This window comes from Pelophylax lessonae, assembly GCF_965119305.1.
Source record: "Pelophylax lessonae genome assembly, chromosome: 4".
Taxonomy (NCBI): domain Eukaryota; kingdom Metazoa; phylum Chordata; class Amphibia; order Anura; family Ranidae; genus Pelophylax; species Pelophylax lessonae.
In genome coordinates, this window is record NC_138771.1 from 142,310,645 (window position 1) to 142,330,001 (window position 19,357).

The 19,357-nt window shown below is 45.8% G+C and overlaps 1 protein-coding gene across 1 annotated transcript in view; it reads left to right on the forward strand.

Annotated features, from left to right (window-relative positions):
• Nucleotides 1-18,660, forward strand: part of LOC309552080 (very-long-chain 3-oxoacyl-CoA reductase-like) — a 65,655-nt gene extending 46,995 nt beyond the window's left edge. Inside the window, exons 9-11 of the mRNA XM_082252854.1 lie at nucleotides 4,683-4,748; nucleotides 7,450-7,599; nucleotides 18,452-18,660. Coding sequence (XP_082108980.1) covers nucleotides 4,683-4,748; nucleotides 7,450-7,599; nucleotides 18,452-18,571 — 336 coding nt within the window. The 3' untranslated portion in view covers nucleotides 18,572-18,660. The remainder of the gene's footprint in view (nucleotides 1-4,682; nucleotides 4,749-7,449; nucleotides 7,600-18,451) is intronic.
• Nucleotides 18,661-19,357: the final 697 nt, after the last annotated feature.

Below are 19,357 nucleotides of genomic sequence, written 5' to 3' on the forward strand. Positions count from 1 at the left end.
ACCGGCACCTGCCACCCCGCAAACAGAGGATCTGTCAGCAACACCACCACCTGGGTCACCAACCATCTCCACAATGTCCCGTGGAAGCGTTCAGCTTTCCATCTCCCAAACACTTGAGAGGAAGAGGAAGTACCCCCCTACCCACCTGCGATCCCTGGCCCTGAATGCCAGCATTTCAAAATTCTTGGCCTTTGAAATGCTGTCATTCCGTCTGGTGGAGACGCACAGTTTTAAAAACCTTATGTCAGTGGCTGTCCCACAGTACGTCGTGCCCAGCCGCCACTACTTTTCCAGGCAAGCCATCCCTTCCCTGCACAACCAAGTGGGGGAAAAAATCAGGTGTGCACTGCGCAACGCCATCTCTGGCAAGGTCCACCTAACTACCGATACGTGGACCAGTAAGCATGGTCAGGGGCGTTATATCTCCCTAACGGCACACTGGGTAAATGCAGTGGCAGATGGGCCTGGGGCGGATAGCAATTTGGCGCATGTCCTTTCACCACCGAGGATTGCAGGGCGCTTCAGTTTGCCTCCTGTTCCTAACTCCTCCTACTCCGCTTCCTCATCCTCTACCGCCTCCTCATCCGGACAGCGTAACACCTTCACCACCAACTTCAGCAAGGCCAGGGGTAAACGATAGCAGGCAGTTTTAAAACTTGCCTGTTTGGGGGACAAACCACACACCGCGCAGGAGTTGTGGAGGAGCATGGAACAGCAGACAAATGAGTGGTTGCTGCCAGCGAGCCTCAAGCCCGGCCTGGTGGTGTGCGATAATGGGCGAAATCTCATAGCAGTTCTGGGCCTAGCCGGTTTGACGCACATCCCTTGCCTGTCGCATGTGCTGAATTTGGTGGTGCAGAGGTTCCTTAAAAACTACCCCGAAATGTCAGAGCTGCTGCAGAAAGTGCGGGCCGTCTGTGCGCACTTTCGGCGTTCTCACCCTGCTGCTGCTAGCCTGTCAACGCTGCAGCGTAACTTCGGCCTTCCCGCTCACCGCCTCATATGTGACGTGCCCACAAGGTGGAACTCCACCTTGCACATGCTGCAAAGACTGTGCGAGCATCAGCAGGCCATAGTGGAGTTTCAGCTGCAGCACGCACGCGTGAGTCGCTCTGCGGAACAGCACCACTTCACCACCAATAACCGGGCCTCCATGCGAGACCTGTGTGCCTTGTTGCGCTGTTTTGAGTACTCCACCAACATGGCCAGTGCCGATGACGTCGTTCTCAGCTTAACTATCCCACTTCTATGCCCCCTTGAAAAAACTATTCGGGCGATGATGGAAGAGGATGTGGCACAGGATGAGGAGGAGGAAGAGGATGAAGAGGTAACATTTCCAAGGCTTTCAGGGCAGTCATTCGCAAGGGGCTCCGAGGGTGGGTTCCTGCACACACAAACACCAGGGACACAATTGTCCAGCAGGGGCACAGTTCTGGAGGATGAGGAGGATGAGGAGGAGGAGCTGGAGGAGGAGATGGAAGCATGTTCACAGCAGGGTGGCACCCAGGCCAGCTCATGGCCATCACTGGTGCGTGGCTGGGGGGATACAGAGGACACGGACGATACACCTCCCACAGAGGACAGCCTTTCGTTGCCTCTGGGCAGCCTGGCACACATGAGCGATTACATGCTGCAGTGTCTCCACAACGACCGCCGAGTTGCCCACATTCTAACTTGTGCTGATTACTGGGTGGCCACGCTGCTGGATCCCCGTTACAAGGACAACGTACCGTCCTTAATTCACTCACTGGAGCGCGATCGCAAGATGCGCGAGTACAAGCTCACTCTGGTAGACGCGATGCTGCTGGCATTCCCACCTGACAGCGGGGCCACAGTGGAAGCACAAGGCAGAGGAGGAGGAGGAGGAAGAGGTCGCCAACGCAACCAGGGCACCGCCAGCACCTCAGAAGGCAGGGTTAGCATGGCCAAAATGTGGAAAAGCTTTGTCAGCACACCACAACAAACAGCAGCACCAGCAGCTCATATGGAACGTCTTAGCAGGAGGCAGCATTTCACGAACATGGTGGAGCAGTATGTGTGCACACGCCTAGACGTACTGAATGAGGGATCTGCCCCCTTCAACTTCTGGGTCTCCAAGTTGGGCACATGGCCTGAGCTTGCCCTTTACGCCTTGGAGGTGCTGGCGTGCCCTGCAGCCAGTGTATTATCTGAACGGTATTTAGCACGGCTGGGGGCGTTATCACAGACAAGCGCAGCCGCCTGTCCAGAGACAATGTGGACAAGCTCACGTTCATTAAAATGAACCAGGCACTGATCCCACGGGACTTTTCCGTACCTTGTGCAGAATAGCGATGGATACCGACCTTACCCAGCCATTGTTCTATTTTTGCTCTTTCTCACTCTTTTGGGGTGTACCCTCATTTAAAATTTGTGAAAAGAAGCAGTGTTGGCTACCTCGTCCTCACCGCCGCTTCCAACTACACCGCCCATAGGTGTGCGCAGCCTATTGCATTAGGGTGTGCACCCCAAAGTTTAAATACACATGCATGTGTTTGCCTACATGTACATGGCCCCGATACATTACTCTCCCTGCTGGCAAAGTGAAATAGAGCAGAGCAGGTCCGAGGGAGATCTTTCCCATCTCCTCACTGGCAAACAGAGCGATAATGCTATGTGCCCTAGGTGATTAGGGTGTGCCCAGACACATCCGGCACACCCTGTGCGCACGCCTATGAGACCGCCACATCCACCACCACCTCAACCTCCCTCCTACTCCATATGGGCCTCGTCCTTCAGAGATGAAGAACATTGTTTTATTTTTCTGTTTTTTTTTGTTGTTTTAAGTTATTTCCCTATCCACATTTGTTTGCAGAGCACTTGCCATGCTCTTAACTACGTTTTGCTGCCATTTGCAGCACTCTAGCCCTTTCCATTGGTGTTTTAGAGCCATTTTAGTGCCTGAAAGTTCGGGTCCCCATTGACTTCAATGGGGTTCGGTGTCCGGGAAAAGTTTGGCAAAAGTCCGGGACACGGACCCGGACTTTTTTTTAAAGTTCGGCCGAACCCGCCGAACACGGACATCCAGGTGTCCGCTCAACTCTAGTCCTGACGTCATCAAGATGTGAGGACGCCGAGGGACAGTCCACTCTGGGATTGCGGTTGAGCACCGCCTGTCAGGGGAGCGGTCGATCAGGTAAGTTTAGTGTTTCTCCTCTCCCCTAGACAAATTGAGCTATTAACCCTTGCAGTGTGGGCGCAGCAAGGGTCATTTTTTTTATCTGCCCAGAGTTGGGCTTTACCAATTGGTGCATATTACAAGGTTCAGTTGGGATTTAAGTGAGGCTGCAAGTTTGGTAATGCACATAAAATCTTTGTATTTTTTACTGAACACAATTTCAAGAACAGAAAAAGTACCATAACTTGCAATAAAAATGTAGCCTTTACTACGGATATTTTCCCCCCTCATGCTGCATGTGGTCATATATTCGCCTGCCACCCTGGATAACTTATTTTCCCATAACCTCAAATCATGATCAGGGCACCTTGCCTCCTTGGGCGCATTGCATGTGGTTGCGGCAAATTCCCATTTAACTCAATGAACTAAATGGGCAGCACCACTTGTCATGACAAGGATAGAAGGCGCCAACAGGTAACCAGACCCTGTGTGAGGGGGGCAGTCTCTGTATAAACAGTTCATAAGGAACTAATTAGAAGTCCATATAAGTATGAAGTTCATAGGACAGGAGGAAGTGATCCAACAAGAATGGGGGGATCCTGAGACATGGTGTCCAAGCACTAGGGCAGGCTTGTTTGCAGTAGCAGAAGCAGGCTCTAAATGACAGGCAGGAGAGAGAAGAAAAAGTGCCTCTAAGTGCAGACAGTTTACAGGTTTATTAGGTGCAATAAAACACAAGGGGCAACTCACATGGAGTGAAGTAGAACGAGCCCATCAGGAAGGGGAGTCTGGGATGTCAGCTCTGGATGTCCGCGATGTGGGCCGCCAGGGTCCACTGCTGCGTGGAGGAGCACAGGCAGAAGTCCTCAGGTGGAAAGTCGAGCGGGGGGGGCGGGGGTGAAGCTGGAGCACGGCTTGGATCCAGGGCCCAGGACCGGCATCGCGCAGACTTAGAAACGCGTTGTGACCTCCCCCCCTCTGGCAATGTCATCTGCATGTGGTCCAGCTTCATCCACCTTGTTCTGCTTTCCACCCGAGGCCTTCCGCCTGGCCTCCTCCATACAGCAGCGGACCCTGGCGGTCCACATCGTGGACATCCAGCGCTGACTTTCCAGACTTCCCTTCCTGATGAGCTTGTTTTACTTCACTCCATGTGATTTGCCCCTTGTATTTGTACCTATTAAACCTGTAAACTGTCTGCACTTAGCGGTGCTTTTTCTTCTTCTCTTTCGAGTTCCACTTGTCAAACTCTGCACCCTGAGTTAAAAATGCCACAGCCACGAAGTAAAGCCTCTCAGCCACAGCATGTGAACAACTCTGTTCAGTTCAGGTGGGTGGTGATAAAACCGCAGCTCAGTTTTTACCGTTCTCCCACCCGTTTGAAAGAGACATTATTCATCTGTGTGCTGAACACAGTACCCTTTACAGTGTGTTCATTATTTATGTTGCATGTATCACAAATATATTTAGGAAATAACATGCTAATTGTGATAGTTTGATTTCCTTTTTGATAATAAAAGAAACCCATTAATCCTTTGTCCTTTAGGTCTTTGTGGATTTCTTTTCTCGTGGTCTACAGGTGGAATACAAGTCTAAGGGTATAACAGTGCAGGTAAATGGCTCTCAGCTTGAAGTAATGGGAAATTACATTTCTATGTATGATAGCATTCTCTATATTTGTGCACATTTTAGAGGTATTTTTCCAGCTCATAGGTGAATTTTACAGTTGAGGTGGCAAATAATTGAATATCACTTAGGCCCCTTTCACACATACAGTTCGTTCAGTTCATCAGTTCAGTCACGTCAAAATGTATCCGTTTTTCATCCGTTTTTCATCCATTCTTCATCCATTTTTCATTCGTTTTTAGTCCTTTTTCATCCGTTTTTTGTCCTTTTTCATCCAATTTTTTTCCTTTTTCATACGTTTTTCATCCATTTTTCATCCGTTTTTCATTCATTTTTCATCAATTTTTTTTTTACATCCACTACCAGTGCAAAAACGGATGAAAAACGGACCGTTTGTCCGTTTACATCAGTTTTTCGTCCGATCCGTTTTTTTGACGGATGAAAAATAGGGCATTCATCCGTTCAAAAAAACGGACATTGATGGAAGCGGATGGAAACAGATGTTAACGGATGATCATCCGTTTTTCCATAGAGATGCATTGATGTCCGTTTTTCATCCGTCAACGGATGGATGAAAAAACGGACGAACGGACAGCATGTGTGAAAGGGGCCTTATAGTAATAATCCTGATGTGTATGAATTCATACTGTAAGGGTGAGTGTTTTAGACCATGGAATTTCTCTTACATCGGTTGCAGTATACAACAAACAGGAGAGTAATTTGAAAGTAAACAGATTAGCAAAAGTATCGACAAGTAAGATTGTTGAAACATTTTACTGCCCACACATGAAGCAGAGAAACCAATTTGTTCACCATGATGTGCAGACAGTCACTAAAAGGCCGGGATCCCAGAATCTAGTCTCTATTAGGGGGACTGGCAGGGCCGGATCTAGCCTGTTCTCTGTAGGGGATGCAGTAAAAAATGTCAGAGAGGCAGAGGATAGGGTCAGCAGTTTGTAGGCCAGTGTACATGGTCTATTAGTTTGTATGACAGTGTAGAGGGTGTCAACAGGGCGGAGGACAGGGGTCAGCAGGGCAGAAGATGGGAGTTCAGCAGGGGAGTGTAGTGTTGTAATCAGTAAGACAGTATACTGTGTGTCAGTGGGGCGGAGGGCAGGGGTCAGCAGGGCACTGTACAGGGGTGAGCAGAGCCAAGAAAAGGGTTCAGTGGGGCAGAAGATGGGAGGTCAGTAGGGGAGTGTAAAGGAATTGGTAAGGCAGTGTATTGTGTGTCAGCAGGGCAGTGTACAGGGGTCAGTAGAGCCAAGGATAGGGGTCAACTGAGCCAAGGACAGGGGTCAGCATAGGAAAGAGGACAGGGGTCACCACAGGCAAGAGGGGGGCAGGAGTCACTGCTGGCAAATAGGGAGGACAGGGGTTACCGATGACCAGAGGGAGGACAGGGGTCGCTACTGGCAAGAAGGAGAGAGGACAGGTGTCACCATTGGCAAGAGAAAGGTCAGGGGTAACCGCTGGCAAGAGAGAGGGCAGGGGTCACCGCTGGCAAGAGAGAGCAGGGGTCACCACTGGAAGGAGGGAGGACAGGGGTTACCGCTGGGAGGAGGGAGGACAGGGGCAGGGCACAGGGCACAACTCTTTCTCCCATCCCTGCATGGTACACAGCCATACTACAGGCAGAAAGAACTCCTTCTCCCCACACAGCACACACTGTTGCTGAAATTTGATTCCATTATACACGGTTACGATGTGCACAGTCTGTAGCTGGCTGCTATGTTTCAGTTGTGACCTGTGAAATTCTGTGGTCAGAATGGTAGCTCAGTAACCAGCTATACACTGTGTAGATCGTAGCAGTGTGTAATGGAGTCAGATTTCACCTACAGTTTGTGCTGTGTGGGAAGGAGGAGTTCTTGCTGCCTGTGCATTTTTACTGCCCCTGACGGTCCACCTAGACAAGTCACTTAGGGCTGTAGCTTTGAAAAATGAAAGGCCGTTTTACATTTGACAACTGGTAGTGTCACAAGTAAACAGGGCAGCACTGCAATCGCCCTGCAACCAGGTGCAGTGCATGTGGTTGCGCACAGTAGGTCAGCGGTTTGAGGGTTAAAGAATGTGGTAAGAAAGTTACATATTGCCTCCTCACTGTCTGTCAAATGCCTCTGGAAAGCATTTCTCAGAGCGGCAAGTATTGCTGCAAGTCTGAACAAGCCCTTATGCCTGGTACACACTAAGTTTTTTTTCGTTCAGCTCAGCAGAAGGAGATGTACTAACTATGTGATGTTAGAATAGGGATATCCCTGCTAAGCTATTGTGTTCTGCCCCCACCCAGAATACTGCTGTACATACAGCCCGAATGTCAGCCGGTTTCTGCTGAACCGGCCGATACTGCCCGATATTCAGCCCTTGTGTAACACCCATAACTCTGTGCTCAGTGTAACAACCAGTCAGCCTCCCACCTGTTTTCATATGGTTAACTAAATCCTATAAGCAGCAGTTACACTTTGTGCAATTCTGTTAAATTTTACTGAATTTTATTGTATCTCAATCTAGTCATCCACACTCGCCTTTAGCTGCTGTTAGTTAGCTACCATAACCCAGTTCTCTAGTATTCTACTTTAATGAAGGGTACATTAATATTATGTACGGATTTACCAGTGTTTGAAATTCTGAAATCGTTTTTTTTAATGGACTTGCGTTGTTTTCCCTAACTGGTCAAATTGTTGTCACAGAGTGTGATGCCATTGTTGGTCTCAACGGACATGACCTATAGGATAAAGACAAACATATTTGTGAAATCTCCGGCAGACTTTGCTTGTGAAGCTTTGAACACTGTGGGATACACAAACAGGACCAGCGGATGTCTCTCACACGCTCTCCAGGTACACCAACTCTACTTTTTGTGGTTCAGAAATACAGATTGGAGCCATGCAATGGTGTGGTCTGTCACAGCCGTGTGTGTGTGTGTGTGTGTGTGTGTGTGTGTAATTACAGTATTTCTCTGGTAACTGAAAGGAAATAGATTTATTAGGGAAAGAACCTCTGTGCTTACTTTCCTAATAAATTATCATCCACTCCAGCACTCTATATATACAGTGTGTGTCTATATGGTTATATGTGTGTGTGTGTGTGTGTATATATAAATATATATTTCTCTAGCGCTCATCGACAGACGTAGTCCTCGGTGATACACCACCTTCGGGTTATGTTACCTCCGCAGGAGCAGGACTAGACAGGAAATTAAAAAGCTCTGGCCACACCCTAGGGGCAGTCCCAGAGGGTATATCCTCTCTCTCTCTGCCTCAGCAAATCAGTTATTTTCTGTCTAGTTAGGAGTAAGGACCTAGATACCTTGCTGGGATCTTAGGTCCTGGCAAGAATTTTTTTCTAAAAGGATTTTTAGACAACTTTTTCTTTCTCCAGTGTTCCTGTGAGATCTTCAAGCAAGAAAGCTGAACTGGGCGACGGGCTGGATGTTGAGATCCGGTGGTCACCCCAGTTCAGCCTACGAGCGCGTGCAGGCCATAGCTCCGCGCTGGGTCGGCCGCGACAAAGTCCCATTAAAAGGACTGAACCCGCGAGTTAAACGTCTCGCTGAAACGCCAAAGACCATGAGTCACGGCGTCCGTATCGGTCGACAGCCCTCCCGCCCCGGTGGAGAGGGGTACTGTCAGGAGTTGGTGCCCGCCTGGTTCCGGTATGGTGAGTAGTATGTTCCCCCTTTTTCCCTGACGGGTTTTGTGGTGAACGCGGGCCCCTCTCTGTATGGTAAGAAAGAGTTCTTTCTATCCTATAACATGTCACAAATCCTCCTATTTTGAGTGTGATTTTATGTGTGCAAAAAGCCAGGAGGCTTGATTTGGAAGCTAACAATCTATTGTATACATGTTTTAAAGATGTAATCTGTGGCATTCTGGGAATCTTATGGGTTAAGTATAAGCTACCTACCAGTCAGAAGCCACGGACATGTAGACTGCCTTTCAAATCAGATCTCCAGCTATAGCAGGCCTCCCGAACGGCCATGCGGTCCGCCAGGGCCGGTACCGCCAACCACGCCAGATCCCCATGCAGAGAGAGTGTTGTGTGCCCTGCAGCACACCGCTAGTCAGTACCGGCCGCCGCCATTTTTTTTGCTGGATCGCACGAGCCGCCATTTTGGCGTAGCCTCGTGTCTCCAGCATGGGGGCGGCCATGTTTGAGGTGATCCTACACCTCGTGGAGCTTGGGGGAGGCGCCGGAAGGCGTGCAGAGGGGCGGAGCCGCCTCCTTTCTTCCTGGGCAGCCAGCCAAAAGACTTCCTGTTTGTCAAGACAGCGCTGTAAGCTGTTGCAGTTTAACTCTGAGCATCAAGTGGTGAGCCTGGGGGTCTATCTCTCTCTCTCTCGATCGATAGGGATCCCTAGCAGGTAACACTAAGGGGTTTTTTTGTGGCGCTGGGGGTCAGAAAAAAAAAAAAAAAAGTTTTTTTCTTTTGAATTATATTATCCAGGAAGTAACTGGAGTTATCATGGACCCTGCCACACATATTCCCCCACCTGTTTCCCTCGAGGGGGCCTCGGGACCCGCCGGTGCACAGAGTATAGAATCATTTACAGCAATTTTGGAGTCTATGGTGGCTCGGGTGGAGGCGGCCTGTCAGGGACGGGGGTCAAGGAAGCGACCCCCGCCTACCCCTATACCATCTGACACCTCTGACTCAGATTCAGAGATGGTCACGGCAGTTGCAGGTTCCTCTGCAAGGGCTGTTATCCCAGGTAAAGCCCCCTCAGACAGTGAGGAGGACGCTTCTTCTCCTGCTATTATTCAGGAAGAAGCATTGGTGGACGCACTAGTTGTGGCAGTGCAAGAAACCTTAAAACTTGAGGCTTTACCGGCAGAGGCAACTGAAACAGAGAGGCCTTTCGGTACTAATAAGCCCATCAAGATGGCGAAGGCCTTTCCTGTACCTAAATGTTTTGGTAATCAGATTAAAGGAGAATGGGAGCATTCTAAACGTACCTTTACTATTTCCAAGCGTATTGCTAGACGCTATCCGTTTGAGGAATCCATCATTAAGAAATGGACGGTACCACCAGTCGTGGATCCGCCTATTTCCAGGCTGAATAAAGCCACGGTTATTCCAGTGGAGGACACTTCGTCCTTTAAGGATCCGGTGGATCGAAAGATAGAAGCAGAGTCCCGCACTATCTTTTCTCTGATAGGGTCAGCTTTCAGACCAGTAATTGTTATTGGTCTAGTTTCCCAGACACTTACGGAATGGGCGAAAATGGTACGCCAAGATCTTAGGGGAAAAGATATTCCCCAGGAGACATCTGATTTGATGGAACAGATCATACAAGGGCTACGGTTTATCTGTGATGCAGCCTTGGACACAACTCCCTTATTAGGGCATGCATCTAAGTTAGCAGTGATCCTCAGACGTGTGCTGTGGTTAAAATGCTGGTCAGCTGACCTAGGTTCCAAAAAGACCTTGACAAATCTCCCTTTTCAGGGGAATCGTCTATTTGGGGCCAACCTAGATGAAATCATCAAGGATGCCACTGGGGGCAAGAGCACTTTTTTGCCACAGGCTGCTAAAGCTAAGGGACCTCGCAACAAGCGAGGACCTTTCTTTACCGCCCATAAAGGGCGCCCGGCTGGTACTAGCGGGAAAGGCAAGACTCCTCCAGGAGGGTTCAAGAAGGGCTGGTCGGACAAACAGAGGACCAACCCAGCCAAACCTGAAGCAAAGGAGTACACAGCCTGAAGGTGCGCCCCCACCCGGTTTCAGGGTGGGGGGACGTTTTCACCGGTATTCAGGACATTAGATCGAGCATCAACCACTACTACCGGTGCGATTCTTCCCTTCCAACATTTAAGTTACACAGGAAGCGGTAGTTACCGTTCCCTGAATAGATCTTTTCCTTTACCTTTTCCTAAGATTAGTCCCTATACCTCACAGGAATCGGATCTGGTTGACCAGATAGGCCAAGTAGCCTCTAGTCGGGTGACTTCGGTCCCTGAGGTTCAACCAGAAAAGATCACCCTTCCTGATAACAATCAGGTATCTGATAAATGTGTGGGAACAGAAAACGACCAGACTTTCTCGGATGGTCGGGGCCAGATACCTCTAGGGACGCCTGGTTCAGATTCTATCAGCGCCAGTGGTCCTAGAAATTCTAGGCTGGCCTCGTCAAGCCGGCCTGGCCGACTTGGACATGCTAGTCGCAGACGTTCCGTGGGAACTTCGTCTCAGGGAGTGTCTGTGGTCTCTAGGACCAATTTACCATCATGCTTTACAGTCGCTGGGTTTAATGGCCTGGCCATTGAGACCCAAGTACTGAAGGACAGAGGTTTGTCAGCTTCAGTCATTCCTACTCTTATTAAAGCAAGGAAAGCGACTTCCAGCAAAGTCTATTATCACACATGGAAGACTTATATTGCGTGGTGCGAATCTTTAGGATTTCCTCCACGTACCTATTCGGTGTCTCGAATATTGGCCTTTTTGCAACAAGGGGTTGAGCAGAAGCTAGCCTTGAGCACCATCAAGGGTCAAGTTTCAGCATTAGCAATCTTCTTTCAGAAGCCTTTAGCTACCAAATCCTTGGTGCGGAATTTCATCCAGGGGGTGCGGCACCTGGCTCCTCCAGTCCGCGCGCCCTTACCGCCCTGGGATCTTAATTTGGTTTTGTCGGTTCTACAGAAACCTCCCTTTGAAAACATCAGGGAGATTCCCTTGCTTACTTTATCCCAGAAGGTGGCCTTCTTGGTGGCTATTACTTCTGCTCGCAGGGTGTCAGAACTGGCTGCATTATCATGCCAGTCACCATACCTAGTGATTCATAGGGATAAGGTAGTACTTCATCCTAAGCCATCTTTTCTTCCCAAGGTGGTTTCAGATTTTCATCTGAATGAAGATATTGTACTACCTTCCTTGTGTCCTCAGCCCAAGCATCATCGGGAACATGCGTTGCATTCCTTAGATGTGGTTCGGGCAATCAGGGTATACCTGAAAGCTACGGAATCATTCCGTAAGACGGATTCACTTTTTGTGATCACGGATGGCCCCAGAAAGGGTTTGCCTGCATCTGCCGCGACCATTGCCAAATGGATTAGACAAACGGTGGTACAGGCTTATTCTATTAAGGGTCAGAGTCCTCCGTTCCCTGTTAGGGCGCACTCCACTCGAGCGCTCAGTACTTCCTGGGCCTTTCGCCATCAGGCGTCAGTGGTCCAGGTATGTAAGGCGGCCACCTGGTCGTCGGTACATACCTTTACAAAATTCTATAAAATTGATGTGACGGCATCGGCGGATGCCTCATTTGGCCGCAAGGTTTTGCAGGCCGCAATTTGAGGAGACCGGTGGTCTACCTCGAGGGTTTTTTTCTGTTTGAAAAAAAAAAAAAAAAAAATTTTTTGTTTTCCCTTTTTTTGTTGAGTCTCATCATTAAGGATGAGCATTGTAAACTTCTAGTTGGCACCGGTTGGGCCTTCTAGATTGGGATTTGATTTTCATTTTCCCACCCCTCAGTTGTGATACTGCTCTGGGACGTCCCGAAGGTGGTGTATCACCGAGGACTACGTCTGTCGATGAGCGCTAGAGAAAAATGGATTTTTGTAAAATCTTACCGTAAAATCCTTTTCTCTTAGCTCATCGACAGACGTAGTCCCCGCCCCTCTGTTTTGGAGTTGGGTTGGGTTAAATTCTCTAAGCACTGCTTTTTCACATAACTGATTTGCTGAGGCAGAGAGAGAGAGGATATACCCTCTGGGACTGCCCCTAGGGTGTGGCCAGAGCTTTTTAATTTCCTGTCTAGTCCTGCTCCTGCGGAGGTAACATAACCCGAAGGTGGTGTATCACCGAGGACTACGTCTGTCGATGAGCTAAGAGAAAAGGATTTTACGGTAAGATTTTACAAAAATCCATTTATATATATATATATATATATATATATATATATATATATATATAAAATATTGTACTGTATATACAGCGGGTAAAATAAGGAATGAACACGTCACCATTATGCTAGGTAAATGTATTTCTATAGGTGCTATTGACATCAAATTTTCACTACAAGTCAGTAAAAACCCATGCAGTCCATACATACAAAGAAACCGAAACAAATAAGTTCAAAAATGAATTTATGTGTAATAAAATGGAATGATACAGGGAAAAAGTATTGAACACGCTAACTGAAATTTACTGTATTTACTACTTTGTACAAAATCCTTTGTTTGTAATGACAGCTTCAAGACACCTCCTGTAAAAAGAAACTAGTGCCATGCATTGTTTTGCCCATTCTTCCACAAAAAATTTCAAATCCACAAATCTTCCACGAATATTCAAATCTTGAATGTTCTGTGGGCCCCTTCTATGAACTCTGATCTTTGGTTCTTTACATAGATTTTCTATTGGATTCAAGTCAGATGACTGGGTCATTCTAGCAGCTTTATTTTCTTTCTTTGAAACCACTTGAGAGTTTCCTTGGCTTTGTGTTTGGGATCATTGTCTTGCTGAAATGTCCACCCTCGTTTTATCTTCATCATCCTGGTAAATGGCAGCAGCTTTTTATGAAGAATGTCTTGGTACATTTTTCCATTCATCCTTCCTTCAATGATATGAAGTTTGTGAGTACCGTATGCTGAAAAACAACCCCACACCATGATGTTCTCACCTCCAAACTTCACTGTTGGTATGGTGCTTTTGGGGTGATGTACAGTGCCATTTGACTTCCAAACATGGTGTATTATGGCATCCAAAAAGACGAATTTTGGTCTCATCTGACCAGACTTATATTCTCCCAGTATTTCACAGACTTGTCTAAATGTTGTGCAATCAATTTTAAATTAGCTTCAACATGCTTTTTCCTCAGCAATGGAGTCTTGCGTGGTGAGCGCACAGGTACAGGCCATGGCAGTTTAGTGCATTATTTATTGTTTTCTTTGAAACAATTGTACCTGATAATTCCATGTCTTTCTGAAGCTCTCCACAGTGGTCCTTGGCTGTTGGACTATTCTTTTGATAATTCTTTGCACTCCTCCTGTCAGAAATCTTAAGGTTAAATGATGTTCTTTCTATTTCCGGATTATGGCCCTAACAGTGCTCACTGATACATTCAGAAGTTTGGAAATCCTTCTGTAACCAAAGCTATCAGTATATTTTGCAACAATAAGGTTACAAAGGTCTTAAGAGAGCTCTTTGCTTTTACCCATCATGAGATGTTTCTTGTGTGACACCTTGGTAATAAGACACCTTTTTCTAGGCCATTAGTCGAGACTGGACCAACTGATAATAATTTGCACTGAGCCTACCTGAGCTAAGGGCAGATGGATTCCAGGAAGTAAATGACACATGAAGCATCTGTACTTACTTAAGATGGCCACGACCAGAAATGCTAGGGGTGTTTTTCAAAATTATTTCTCAGTAAAATAAAGCATGAAGACATGGATGGATGGGGGAGATTGCTTTGAATAATACAAATTAATTAAATAGCATTTTTGGTTTGTGGTGCTCAGATGCAGTGCAGTTCAACTTTAACTTCTGCTTTAAAATAGCCCATTCATTCAATGGGCTGCCTAACGCACCACAATGGACAAAAAATTCTGCATGCGGCACTTTGGACGGCACACCGAAACTCAGGGTGTTGCATTACACAGGTTCAATGGAGTGGGGGAGATATGTCTCTGCTCAAATCTAAATAGTTTACATATACAGGAGGTAGCACCCTCCTAGGTAGGTGCTAGAAGGGAGTATAGTTTTTGGGTCTTTCTGCTTACGAGGAAGATTGCCAGGTCAATTTATAGTGCTCTCTGCCTACCAGTAAGAAGGATCTATTGATAGGGTCTGCTCATGGTGCTCAGGTGAAGCTTAGCTTCTCTGAATGTTTTACACTGGTCCAATAGGGAGGCATATTGGACAGTGGGAGGAAACATGACAAGTGAAGGCACAGGCATTGTTACAGCCCTGGCTATTGGCAGAGGAAAGTGCCTTGTTGCATGCTGGGTGACTGTATAAATGCCAGGGGCAAATGTGCTCGGGGTCTTCGGCTGGGGAGTGGGGTCCCAAAGGCAGGGGGTGGCTGCCCCTCCTTTATAGAAGTTTCCAAGCGGCTTTGGGTAGTCGATCTGAGGGTCTGAAAGTCAGAGAGAAGCTGAACCAAGAGGTCCAGGAGAGCTGACTAGAAGGGAGACACCTGAAAGGATCTGATTCTGCCTACTGTGAGTACAGATCTGTGTCATGGGGCCTGTTCTGAGAGGGCCATCCCTTCAAGCAGAAGAGTCAGTGGATGGGTGTCAGTCAAGGGGATGCTAGAGAGTGTCCTAAAAATAAAGTAGTTGCATCAAGTCTGCTGCTAGAGAAAGAAAGAAAGAAGACTTTACTCTTTCATACAAGTGACAGTATGGTCAAAGGATTGTTTCTGCTTCCACAAGTAACCTGGTGAGGCCAAGTGAGAGTTGTCCTTATCTACTGTCAGGTCTGGCCCAAGACATTGCGCTGCCTGGGTTCAAGAATGAAATGCTGCCCCCCCACCTCCAAAAAAATATATCAGGCCCACCAAAAGGCCCCCACATCCATTATATATAAAATCTTAAAATTTTATTTATACTGTTATCTTCTTCCATAACTCACCACCGGACGGGTCCACCAAACACCCACTGTCTGTCCTCCTGTCACCCCTGTCACTCCCATCTCTACCGAACCCACTGCTCTAGAAGATCCAGCCTGCCCTGCGTGAGATGAAGTGCGCTGATGTCTGACATTGCGCACACCATGATTATGTGAGAGACGTTCCCGGAGGAGACACTCCGACTTCTCATACTAATCAGTTTGCACTATGGGCAGCAGTATGAGATGGGGAAATGCCTCCCCTAACGCCCCACAAACTGATGACACAGAAAACTGCTGAAAAAAAATCTTGGGAGTCAATTTGCTGCCCCTCTCGAATGAACCTAGCAGGACCCATGGTAGGGCCGGCCCTGTCTACTGTGAATAGTTCAGTTGGAGTATCCCACTATTCCTTTCTCCCATCCAAGTGCCACAATAAATACCAAACCAAATCCCCTGAACTGTTTATTGAGTAACGAGCAACTGGGAGTAAGGAGAGATATGTGAAAAATCCCCAGCAACTGTCTGCAGGTAATCAGAGAAGACCCAAGAAGTCCTCACACAGAAAGCCCTACGGGGAACGTGTTACATTTATATAACACATAAAGTGCTAAAGGGGCTGTGATACTGAAAATGAAGCCTCTTCACACTGCTGTGGACTGTCACATAATACTTGGATTGTTTAAGCGATGTGCAAAGTGGTCATTCAGAATTATTAAAGTGCGTTGGAGTGGCAGTCCAAATAAATGGTATTGCATTGCAACAATGCAGGGTACTGCAGCTCATTTGTGTGCATGGCCCATAATTAAATATTTTATACCTAATTGGTAATCGCACAGTCCTCTACAAGTTTACAGTGGGGGTCGAAAGTTTGGGCACCCCAGGTAAAAATTTGTATTATGTGCATAAAGAAGCCAAGGAAAGATGGAAAAATCTCCAAAAGGCATCAAATTACAGATTAGACATTCTTATAATATGTCAACAAAAGTTAGATTTTATTTCCATCATTTACACTTTCAAAATAACAAAAAAAAAAAAAATGGCGTCTGCAAAAGTTTGGGCACCCTGCAGAGTTAATATCTTGTACTGCCCCCTTTGGCAAGTATCACAGCTTGTAAATGCTTTTTGTAGCCAGCCAAGAGTCTTTCAATTCTTGTTTGAAAAGTCTTCCAGTTCTTTGAGATTTCTGGGCTGTCTGTCACGCACTGCTCTTTTAAGGTCTATCCATAGATTTTCAATTATGTTGAGGTCAGGAGATTGTGAAGGCCATGGCAAAACCTTCAGTTTACACCTCTTGATGTAATCCCCCGTGGATTTCGAGGGGGGGTTTAGGATCATTATCCATTTGTAGAAACCATCCTCTCTTTAACTTCAGCTTTTTCACAGATGGCATCAAGTTACCATCCAAAATTTGCTGAAATTTTATTGAATCCATTTTTCCTTCTACTCGTGAGATGTTCCCTGTGCCATTGGCTGCAATACAACCCCAAAGCATGATTAATCCACCCCCATGCTTAACAGTTGGACAGAGGTTCTTTTCATTAAATGTTGTGCCCCTTCTTCTCCAAACGTACCTTTGCTCATTCCGGCCAAAAAGTTCAATTTTAACCTCATTGGTACACAGAACTTGTTTCCAAAATGCATCAGGCTTGTCTATATGTTCATTTTCAAAAGTTCAAACGCTGATTTTTGTGGTGAGGACATAGAAGATGTTTTCTTCTGATGACTCTTCCATGAAGACCATATTTGTACAAGTATCTCTATATAGTGGAATAGTGTACCACAACTCCAGTGTCTGCCAGATCTTTTTGGAGGGATCGTGCAGTCAAACGTGGGTTTTGAATTGTTTTTCTCACAATCCTGCGAGCTGTTTTGTCTGGTATTTTTCTTGGTCTTCCAGATCTTGCTTTAACTTCCACCGTTCCTGATGACTGCCATTTCTTAATTACATTCCGAACAGAGGATATTGACATTTGAAAACGCTTTGCTATCTTCTTATAGCCTTCTTCAGCTTTGTGAGCATCACCTATTTTCAGTTTCTGTTTTCTAGACAACTGCTTAGAAGATCCCATGGTGCTGATTGTTGGGGCAAGGTCAGATGAGTCTGGGCATTTAAAACCTTTGAGATTGACATCACCTGGTCTTCCCAGACGATGATTGAGAACAATCCATGACATTGGCAGGTCTCAGCCTTGCAAAGGGGGCAGTGCATGCTATAAATTCTGCAGGGTGCCCAAACTTTTGCAGATGCCATTTTTTTGTTTTCTGTAATTTTGAAAGTGTCAGAGATGGAAATAAAATATAACTTTTGTTGACATATTATAAGAATGTCTAATCTGTAATTTGACGCCTTTTGGAGATTTTTCCATCTTTCCTTGGCTTCTTTATGCACATTAATACAAATTTTTACCTGGGGTGCCCAAACTTTCGATCCCCACTGTATGTAACCCCACTGTATGTAACCTTACATAACGCACTGCTGCCATGGATAATCCGATGTCATCGGGGTACATTTGGAAATGAGAGCATGCAGCATGTGAGCAGTAGTACATATTTATTTTGCCTGGTGACAAAATCATGCTCCCGTTCAGTTACTTTACTATTTAATATTCTTGGAAAGGTTCATCCAGGTCCCAGAGCAAGGAAGCAGAAGTGTGCCCCCCTCTACTGCTAATGCATGCTATAGCCCATTCTCTGCTACCTTACTGTTGCTGCCCATGTTTGGAGTATGCACTGCACATGCGTGGCCAATCGCTTCCTTTTTAGCAGCTAGAAGGTATTTGGAGCACAGGGTGACAGCAGTAGCTGGCAGAGCAGACGTGAAGCCAAGGTCCACTGATTGCCAGTCACTGGCCAGGAACCTGCATGTGGTAAGGGGGTGCCCCTGTTTCCCTGTGCCCTGAGCAGCTTTCCCTTCTGCCCACTCTTTGTCCCCGTCCTGCTTGGAAGGCATGTGCCAGTTATATAGATTGTTTACCAACTGGAATGTCATAGCCACATTTAGTTAGCCATCAAATCTGTGCCACATGTTCTACATACGTGTACATAGAGTATATGTTATGTACTGTATATTGTATATGACAGACAATGCCGAAGCTGCAGATCCATATAACTGGGCATTTCCCATCCTCTTTTTCTCCTTTCAGAGTTATGCTTTGGACCTCATTCCAGACAGTGTGTTTTATCCTGTGCTGTTTTCAGAAGCAGTTGGAAAACAATTCAACAATGTGAGGGAAGACTATGCCAAATACAAGAAATCAAACTGAGTGTTTTATGTTTTTCTTTATTGCATTCAATCACTTGATCAAATTGTGGTGTAAAAATATTAATGATAATAAAAAAAGGAACTTGGTTATGGCGTTGTGTGTTAATGCATTTTTCAATAATCCAATAAAAGGGATAAGACACTGGTATGTAATTTAAAGAAATTCTATGTTTAAACATTCTGACATGCTGCTTATGGAAGTAATGGCACACAATAAAAGCAAGCAAGTAATAATAAAAATAGATATTTATATAGTAGACATGTGCAGAACAAAAACATTCGCTTTGTTTCATTTCAAATCATTGTTTACATAAATTTGTTTAATTAAATTTGTTTAAATGGTTTTAGCAATTTGTTTAGTTTATTCAAATTGATTCAAATTTTCCGAATTCTGTTGAACTGAACTCATTTCAACCAAATTCGGAAAATTTGAATTGATTCAAATTCCTTTTGAATTCCAATCAAATTTAAATGGAATTCCATTCAAAATCTAATGTTTTTATATTCGAAATTCAAAATTTTTTTTCGATTCTATACTTTAATTTTCTAATCTATTCTTTTTTATTCTATTCCAATTTCGGGAAATGGTTATATTCATTCTATTCTATTATTTTTTTTTATTTTCTATTCTATTTTAATTTTTTTATTTTCTATTCTTTTCTATTCTATTCAAATTCAAAATTCTAATTTCTGTCGAAGGTTTTATTCTTTCTGTTTTATTAAATTCTATTGTTTTTTTTCTATTTTATCCTATTCTTTCGTATTCTATTCTTTTCTATTCTATTCG